Source organism: Lepidochelys kempii, chromosome 26 (genome assembly GCF_965140265.1).
Source record: "Lepidochelys kempii isolate rLepKem1 chromosome 26, rLepKem1.hap2, whole genome shotgun sequence".
In the NCBI taxonomy this organism is placed as follows: domain Eukaryota; kingdom Metazoa; phylum Chordata; order Testudines; family Cheloniidae; genus Lepidochelys; species Lepidochelys kempii.
The window spans coordinates 5,223,656-5,233,570 of NC_133281.1; the positions used below are offsets into that span (position 1 = coordinate 5,223,656).

The 9,915-nt window shown below is 51.6% G+C and overlaps 1 protein-coding gene across 3 annotated transcripts in view; it reads right to left on the reverse strand.

Moving 5' to 3' along the window:
- Positions 1-4,786, reverse strand: part of GFRA2 (GDNF family receptor alpha 2) — a 98,002-nt gene extending 93,216 nt beyond the window's left edge. For all 3 annotated transcript variants that reach the window (XM_073325055.1, XM_073325054.1, XM_073325052.1), the window contains exon 1: positions 3,939-4,786. In XM_073325055.1, the coding sequence (XP_073181156.1) occupies positions 3,939-3,978 (40 nt within the window). In that variant the 5' untranslated portion in view covers positions 3,979-4,786. The remainder of the gene's footprint in view (positions 1-3,938) is intronic.
- Positions 4,787-9,915: the final 5,129 nt, after the last annotated feature.

Below are 9,915 nucleotides of genomic sequence, written 5' to 3' on the forward strand. Positions count from 1 at the left end.
TGGGATTGCAGAAAGAGCCCATGGGGAGGGAGGTCCAGTGTGCATATGGAAAGGCATTGCTCCTGCACTGACCCTGGCATGAGCAGAGATGCCCACCAGTGGCAATGAAGGGAAATGCAACCGCAAATCTACCAATGGAGAGATGGAGAGCTGGACATGGGCATGTTCCGGTGGCCCTATCTCTGCTACCTGGTCTGCCCACCCTCTAGTGCTAGGGCCAGAATTTTTCCATCTGGCACAACCATCCCAAGCCAGATACTACCCCAGCCTGGCTTCTTGGCTGGCATATTTGCTGGGACTGTCCTGGTCCGGTAGCCAGTGAGGCACCATGTTGGGGCCCAATCCAGCAAAGCACCAAGCACCCTGAGCTCCCGTTGTGGGCACCTCTGAAATAGCCCCTACACAGATAATGACCCAGCTCCTGCTTCTTAAATCCCATGGAGCTTGTGCATTTAGCTCATTACAAGCAGGGGTCGGAAACAGGAGGGGGAGCTATGGGGGACCACTGTTCCCCAAGCCTGCTGGACAAGAGGGAGCCTCCCTCTGCTTTCAGAAGAAGACTGGAAGCTGGGTATCCCTGCATGCCCCCCTTACTTCCACCCCAGATTATGAGCTCCTTCTTTAGAATGTGCCACTTGTCATCCCAGTGCCGACCTGAATCTGCATCACAAGCATCAACGGTGCCTGCTTCTCTGCTCTGTGCCCCCAGCACAGATTAAACCCTCCCTGCTCAGCCCATCCTGCCAGGGAGGAGGAGGTCTGGGACAATCACAGACCAAACACATGAGGCCAAGTTCACTCCATTGACTCCAGTGACACATTGGGCCCTGCCCTCCACCATCCGCAGCCCAGGCCCAGCTGTTGTATCAGGAAGCCTGAAGTTATCTGATGGTGCCTTGCGCTCCTCTCCCATTCATAGCATTGAAATGCTCCTCAGAGCCCCCAGGAGCGAGTTTGCATGGAGGGGCAGGGTTAGTGTTTTCCTGCACCCGGCGCATACGCACACACTGAATTTATATCAATAAAACATCTGCAGAGAATTTACATCTAATCCCCAGCAATCTCCGTGGCATCAGAGCACGGGGAGGATTTGTAGCTGGATGCACAAACCTCAGTCATAGAGCCAGCAAATATTCCAATGGGAGCACGGGCCTCAGTCAGAATACCCCTCGCTGCCCCCAGCTTCCTCGGTCACATCACCTGTAATATGGGTCTAAGGTCTTGGCAGAGCCCATTGGACATGGGGTGCTTTATAAGCAAATATTCACTGCCCTAACTTAACTCAGCAGTACTGCTCTCTCCTCTTGCTACACATTCAACCCCTGCGCTCCATCGTGGTGGTGGCATTCGTTTCGCCCCAACAGCAATGGCTTTCTTTGCTCACTGGATCGAGGGGACAGATTATCAAGGGCTCAATACCTGCAGCTGGAGCCAGGCTTTCACAAGAACTCAGCTCCCTTTTAGGTAGCTAACTAAGGCTCTGCTCAGCACCTAGTGTACATGCAGCATGGCAATTCTGGCCCCACTGTCTAGAACCATGAGTAAGCTTTGCCTGCAATGAGTCTGTTAGTCCTTCAATTTGCACCTCTCCCTGATTCCTCTCCAGGCAATTCTCCTGGCCCAGCTGAGCCACAGAAGATTGGGACCCTTACAAAGAAATAAGGACCCAAAGGAGAAAGATCCTGTTTCTAAACAGCCTCCTCGTGGGGGTGAAATGAAGTGGGCTTGTGGCTGTTCAGTATCACAGCCTGCTGCTTAGCTGGAGTGTCCTGGGTTGGCAGGGCTGGGGGTCGGATTCTAGGACTGTTCCCTCCGTCCCAAGACTCTCATGTTTAGCTTCCCAACCAGCCAAATGTGCATGCAAATAAACAAGGAGTTAATGCCTAACAACTAAAATAATTTGGTGGTTGATGTTTCCCCCACCCCAGCCTCTTCTGTGAGCAGAGCCTGCGTCCACACCACACCCCCTGCTCTCAGCCAGAGCCAGTGCATCAGAGGGGTCTGTGCATTCACTCTCTGACCCCTTCCTACCTCCCGCTCTCCCATTCTTGCTGCCCGCAAAGCCCTCAAGCCATTGGGAATGACAACATGCCCTATAAGTGGCAACTCCATCTTCCATCATCCTCAGCCCAGAGCCATGTCATCCCCCCCTCCCCCCCACACACACACCCTCTATGGAGTCAGGCACTCCCATTCGCTGTCAAAAGAGAACCAGGCAGCAAGCTATGTCGCCTCATACCCAAGCTTATCCCAAAGACCCTGCTACAAAGACACTTTGATGTGTAATACACTGATTGCAAAGGAGACTGTCACCCCCTGCCCAAGGGAACCATTCAGACTCTCCTACGGCAGATGAGAAAATATCCTCCCATCCGCCTGGGTCCAAAATGACATCCTTCCCCGACACCCTTCCCTGGCAATCAACAAAAATAGCCTTTCAAAAGCCATGCTCTTGTCACTGAAGTGTTTGCAAACCTGTGCCCAGCAGCAATAGAGACCAAGAGCAGACGGTTTATTCTCCTACTAGCCAAGGACACAGGAACTTATTGTGGAAATATTAAACCTAGACACAGATCTCTTGCTGGGGGCTTCCCATGCTGTACCCCCCACCTCCCCCAGTCAAAACTAAAGTCCGGGGGAAGGCTCCTGGAGCAGATGTGTTCTCCTGAACTCCCACTTGTGCCATGGCCAACCTCCAAGTCTCCCTCATCCCTCTTCGCCCCCATGACCCTGAACATCTTTCTGCCCATTGCCTCTCTCGTCTTCCAACCCTAGTCCACTCCATGCAGGGTTAAGTTCCGAAAGCCAAGGGGATTTCAGCAGAGTTCCCCAGGAGTTCAGTGCTAACCCTCCAGTGCTGCAGGGTTGTGTGTGAGACCCAGAGACAGAGCTGCAGGTACTGTCTGTAACTGTATCTCCATGCGCGAGTGGAATTGTAACACAAGGGACATTACCTGCCAGATGAGAATACTGAGAAGAACCCAGATGATAATTCGCCAAGGTGATAACGTGCTTTGGGGGAAAGGGGAGCTTTTTTGCTTTTATTTCACCTAAAATACATTGCAACTCCTCCCTTGCCAGGGCTGCACCTTCCCCATCTCTGGATGAGGCTGCTCCAGAAATACAAGCTTTCCACTTGGCAAAATAGCCTGCTAAATAAGTCACACATGATCTAAAACAACAGGCACTTGGATTGCAACAGTGATGGCAATTCCTCCCCCCCCACCCACCCCCCCGACACACAATTCACTTTCTAAATCAGTTCTCCATGCACACTTTAAAATCAGCCAGCAAAACCCGTGAGACTTGCCTCACATCAGCTTTGAATCACAGGGTTTTGGAAAGGGATTGAATCACGGGGGTTCTTTTAAAAATAATAATACAAAAAAGCCGCTACCATAAGGGCTGGGATAGAGGGGAATTAACACGCAGCCGGGCAGCTATCTGCAACATGCTGCCTACCAATTCACCAGTAATACTCCTCTTCGGACGGAAGGATCAGAATATCTGACTCAATTCCTCCACAACTTGGAGAGGTGAGGCTGTGCGGACAGGAGAGGCTTTCGAGGGGGGGGGGTGTCATCGTAAATCTGATAGTTTAAAAAGTTGCCCCCTAGATAAGAGCCTGATTTCTGCTCATCCCCCTCCCTTCCCTGGACCCCAATTCCTTCTCAGTAGGAATCGTTGCAGAGACGATTAGCTGAATTGAAACCTATAAGCGTCTCTCAATCTCTGTATTTCATTCCGGACTGTAGCCCACTTTAAAGCGAGGGTCTGTGCCAAGCTTTGCCGTTGTGTGTTGGGTTTGTCTTTTAATATAAAACATGTCCGCTCTTAAACGCTGTCCAAGCACCAGAGCTTCTGGGGTTTGACAAAGGACTCACAACCACCAAACAAACCAGAGAGTAATGATTTGCATCCTAATCAGGATTACTCACCTAAAAAGAGGAGGATGCAGAAAACGTTTGCTAAAATCATGTTAGTAAATCCAATAGCTCCCCACGTGTAAATATATATTTATATCTCTCTCCCAAATCCAGGCAAAAAGAAATCCTGAGATTTCTCTGATGAACTTACAAAAAAATGGTTTCTTTCAGCGCCCACCCCCCCCCCCAAAAAAATACACCCCAGCTCTGCAGCCAGCCAGCCAGCTAGCCTCTCTCTCTCTCTCTTTAGCTCTTCCAGTGATGAACAATTCTGGTTCTATTCCTCCCAAGCATCTTTCGGGGGCGAAAGGGTAGCCGAGAGGAGGTGGAAAGGGGGGGGGGGGAACAGACGAATATCCACAGCGTGATCTGAGTAGACACAATCCGGCGGGGTCCTTGAGACAGCTGGGAATGTGGGGCGCTCACGACTCCTGCTTCCCCCCCTTGGCTCGCACAGTTTGCTGATGGAAATTTCTGCAAACTGGGGATGTTTGCGTGTCTCTCTCTCTGCCTTCTGGGGGAGGGTGGAGAGAAGGGGCTGACTCTGATATCCCCGGCGGTGGAAAGCAGCAGCGTCAACCGGGGAGCAGCGGCGGCAGCTTCCTCCAGCCCGGCCACTGACCAGCTGGCCTCTGGGACGGGAACTGACCAGAGCCTGGAGTGAAACGCGCCAGCCCAGAACGGCCCCTTCCCCTCAACTTCGCCTCCCTGTCTCAGCTGATTCTCCGCTCCTCACCCCCCGCCAGCAGCAATCCGGAGAGGCCGGGGTCGGTGGGGTGGGGAGGCAAAGCCGGGTGATGGGAGAAGACAAAGGGCAGCCCGCGATGACCAGCAGCCTCCTCGCAAAGCGCAGCGGGCGGGTCGAGGCTGTGCCTTTGCTTGGGGAGGCGGAGAGGGGGTGTACAGATAAGGCAGGCTCCCCCCACCACCACCACACACACACACTATTTAAAGAGGCGGAGGGTCCCCTTGGTCTCAGGCAAGACGCAGCCCTCCCGCTCCAAGGAAGAAGCCAGAAAACTTTGCCACCGCACAAAGACGCAGGCGCTGGCTGGCTCCAACCCTTGCTGGGAGCCGCGTCCCCATCGGCTGGGCTCTTAAGCACTTTTCTCGCCCTTCCGTGCCACAGTGGGAGACCCCCGAGGAGAGCTACATAGCTGCAACGCTGGGCTTTGGGATGGGGCTTCCCTCCCCCCCAGGCAGCAGGGGATGTGGCTGCATCCAACCCGGCACGGGAGAAGCAGCCCTCTCCTGCGCCAGCAGTCCCGGGGATCCTGAATGTGCAGGCTCCCGCGGAGCGCCTTTGATGAACGCAGAGAGAGGAAACCAGGGAGGGAGGAAAGGCATGGGGCGGAGGGGCAGTTTGTCCCAAGGCAGATGCGCAATGCACCCTGCAAAGTGCATTGCCTTGCCCCTCTTTTTGGGGGGGGGGGGAAGGGTGCGACATGAACTATACATTTGCATGTAATCGGAATTTTAAACATTAAATAAATTAATTAATTAGGATCCGATTCCTTGGGGGAGGGGGGAAATGAAGAGAGGTGCCAGCTGATCTCAGCCTGTGTGTGTAGGAGGAATGTCACAAACACGTCTGAGCGCCCACAGCCAGTGCGATCTTCCCGAGCTCCAGCCAATGCCAAACTCAGACCTCGCCCTGGGCTTTTACTTCTCTTCTCCTTTTACAGACGGACAAAAGGCTTTTTTTTTTTAATGGTCCTGCAAAGCAAGAGTACCTCCCCCAAATGTCCCCTACCATTCTCCCAAGCCTCCTGAAAGACACCGAAACGTTCCCGGTGCGCACACAGGCAATCAACTTTCCTGCTCTGGATCTGCTGGCTTTACTGCCCTCTTCCTTGCTGTGGGGACCAGATCCTGGGGTACCTCTGGTCTGGAGAGAGCCTGTGGCCTAGGCTCCAGTGCCTGATGGTTCTTGGCTCTGCATTGCTCTCTTGGTGACCAGCCCCCGTTTCTGCACTAGGGGAATGTCCATGTGGAGGGTGCCCTGGACTCTCCCTGTGGCCCAGACATGGGGGCTGGGGAAGAGCCTTGCTATCTGTGGCAGGGGGCCGAAGGCTGCAGAGGCGTACGAAGGCGGAAGCCGTTACCAACTTGTGTGTCTGAGTCACGCTGAGGTTGTGACCCAAACGGCCAAGAGCTGGGAGATCCCAGGTGAATTGAGCACCGGTGAAAGCTGCTGGGTGGGAAGTCCAGGAGACTGTCCAGAGCAGGCAGTGCAGAGGAAGGTGCTGCGCCAGCCCCCCTGCATGCCTCTCTGCTCACCTGGAGCAGCCCCTGCTCTTCTGCTCCTGTTCCTCTCTCAGCAGCTCTGCCAATGTCCCTCAGTAGCGACCTGAAGCCAGCACCCCTTCTCTTGTGTCACTCCTGGGCTCCCCACTCACAGCTCTGCTGCTGCCCTTCAGTCATAAGAACGGTCACACTGGGTCAGACCAAAGGTCCATCTAGCCCAATATCCTCCTGTCCTCTGACAGTGGCCAATACCAGGTGCCCCAGAGGGAATGAACAGAACAGGGAATCATCAAGTGATTCGTCCCCTGTCGCCCATTCCCAGCTTCTGGCAAACAGAGGCTAGGGACACCATCCCTGCCCATCCTGGCTAATAGCCATTGATAGACCTATCCTCCATGAACTTATCTAGCTCTTTTTTGAACCCTATTATAGTCTGGCCTTCATGACATCCTCTGGCAAGGAGTTCCACAGGTTTACTATGCATTGTGTGAAGAAATGCTTCCTTTTGTTTGTTTTAAATCTGCTGCCTATTCATTTCATTAGGTGACCCATAGTTCTTGTGTTATGAGAAGGAGGAAATAACACTTTCTTATTTACTCTCTCCACACCAGTCATGATTTTATAGATGTCTATCATATCCCCCTTTAGTCGTCTCTTTTCGAAGCTGCCCAGACTTATTAATCTCTCCTCGTACAGAAGTTGTTCCATACCCCTAATCATTTTGGTTGCCCTTTTCTGAACCTTTTCCAACTCCAATATATCTTTTTTGAGACGGGGTGACCACATCTACATGCAGTATTCCAGATGTGGGTGTACCATGGCTTTATATAGAGGCAATATGATATTTTCTTATCTATCCCTTTTTTAATGATTCCCAACATTGTGTTCACTTTTTTCACTGCTGCTGCACACTGAGTGGATGTTTTCAGAGAACTATTCACAATGACTCCAAAATCTCTTTCTTGAGTGGTCACAGCTAATTTACACCCCATCATTTTAGACGTAGAGTTGGGATTATGTTTTCCAATGCCCAGTACTTTGCAGTTATCAACACTGACACACAGTCCTGACACACAGCACCTCTGGCTACTACACACAGCTCTGCCACTGCCCTTCAATCCTGACCTGCCACTGCCATCCTCCCCCCTACTCCAGTCCTGAGCAGAGACTGCCAATCATGCTGAAATACGCAGTGGGTTCTGAGATGTGGTCCAATAGCAACACTAAAGATCCCTCTTCACCAGCCTAACCAAACTCTGACCCAGGGTCTCCAAAGACAGGTGGCCAGTGCATTAACCCACTGTGTTCCAGACTGGGGCAAGGGGAGGTGATTTTCTATCGCCACATAATAATGGATATGCAGAGGTCAAGGTGGCATGAGCCCTGGTGCAATCAGAAGGCCTGGGACTCCTAGAGCAGAGATTCAGCCGCTTTGCAGGGGGGTTAGTCTGGCTGTCATTATGAGCTGTCTGCTTAGGAAAATTCCACCTTGACCCTTAAGGAGCAAGCGTCCAGCTCACCCGCTGCCCCGTGCAGCGGGCAGCATTAGCTTCTGTTCTGTACTGGGTGATGATGGAGGCCTAAAAGGTGACACGCACCCAAAATCCAGCAGGACAGATGGTTGTGAGGTCCAGACAGGCCACTCAGGAGCCTTCTCATAGCCACCACTGAAGGGTGTTTATCGGCATCAGCACCAGCAGGACCCAGGAGCCAAGCCACCTGTGGGTTTAAATCTTGAAGTCCTTCCTTCCGCACTGCTTGTTCCCCGGAGCGGGTGGCATGGCTCGGGAGCACACACTTCCTGCTTTTTTGTTTCTTTAGCGTGCAGAGCAATTAACATATGCCCCCCCCCCCCCCAAAGTGGCTGCTGCTTCTCTCAGCAGAGGCAGCTTTGGCTTTTCCATTGGGCTTTGGCACTCGCTGACTGGGAGTGCTGCAGGCTGCCTTGAAAGCTGCATGCTCCCTGTCACGGCCAGGCACTCCCCTGTCACATGTGGAAGGACTTGGAAGGGCTGGCTGCTGGGTCTCATTTCCCTGCTCTTTAATGCCATATGATTCCTCTTCTCCATTGGTCAGGAAGGGGTGTGGATTAAAAGCCCTGTAGAATGTCATGTTCTACCAGCTGTTCTGATAGCTACACTCGGTCCCTCCAGAAGAGCATTTCAGAGAACCTATTAAAATCTGCAGTTACCAGGGCCTGGGTGAAGACAGAGCAAAGTTGGAAACTCTAAATCGCCCTTTAGCCACAGAGAACTAAGTCCTTGGCTGATCATTTCTTGCATTTGTTCAGAGGTGACAGGCTCAGCGTGCTTGCAATCAGATCTATCACAGGTGAGGGGGGAGGGATAGCTCAGTGGTTTGAGCATTGGCCTGCTAAACCCAGGGTTGTGAGTTCAATCCTTGAGGGGGCCATTTAGGGATCTGGGGCAAAAATTGGGGATTGGTCCTGCTTTCAAGCAGGGGGTTGGACTAGATGACCTCCTGAGGTCCCTTCCAACCCTAACCTTCTATGATTCTATGATTCTAAGTGAGCCTTCACAAAGAGCACCCATCCTGCCAGCTGCTGAGTACTGTTCATTTCTGGGATTGAAAGCACTCAGCGCCCTCCAGGATTGTACAATGATGTGTGGAAGACATTAAAAGAAAAGACACTGGTTAAGAGCCTGGGGCATTGTACTGTAACTCAGGAGCCCCTACTGCTGACCTAGGACAAGTCTCTTTGCTCCTTAGTCTATTGTGGGCACAGATTTTAAAAAACCCAATTACATTGTTGCAACAAGTGTTCTAGCCAGAGCTGGTGATTTTATCAGTTAAAACCGGAGATTTCAAAGGCAGTTAGATGCCTGTGTGTTTTTGCAAATCCCATTAGGCACCCATCTTCATCTTTAGGCATCTACGTACCTTTGCAAATCAGGCCCTAAGCCCTCCTTCTCTGAATTTGGAAAACACGGGGCATATTGTGAGCATCAGTGCAGTGTTGTGACCTGTTGTTGACAAGAGGTTGGTTCACAGTCCTGTTAGCTGTAAAGTGCTTTCCCAATGGGATGGACTTCTGCTAAGGGGGCGCTGTGTGATTTTAGTGCCAAAACACAGCTAGCTTGAACAACAATGCCTTTCCCCTTGGGTCATCTGCAGGAATTGAACCTGGGACTTCAGGATCTATATTTAAAAAAATATAAGCGTCCACTGCCTGAGCTAAAGGACCCAGCTCATTAAGTGACCACCCTGCTGCAGGCACAGCAACTACTAGGTAGCAACACAAAATCCTGGTGAACATGAACTGCACTTGCATTACAGAACACTGATTCCGTTGCCTTCGATTTAACATGGAGCATCCAGCAATCTGCACTTTGATTTGTAATTTACTTCAAAAACAATGTAGTGAGAGCTCTTTAAATCAAGGCACTGAGTCTTGAAAGGGACATCCATAAATAAGGCACCACGTCTGCACTGCCTGGCTGTCTGCACAGCATTGCCTAATCTCCTAGGGTCCTGACCCAGTGGGGTCAAGGTAAAGGCCAATCTCTTCTTCGATTATTCCAAAATCCTAGCAAGACGTCAGGAATGGGATGTCCCCAGGTCATCACTGAGATTATGGGTACATCCAAATATGGTCCTGCTGTTAGTGAATCTTGCATATGCAACTTTAGAAGATGCATTTGCAACTGTGGCCCTAATTGTATACACAAAGCCTAAATCATGTGCTGAATTTACAGGCAAGATGAACATTAATAGCACAGCA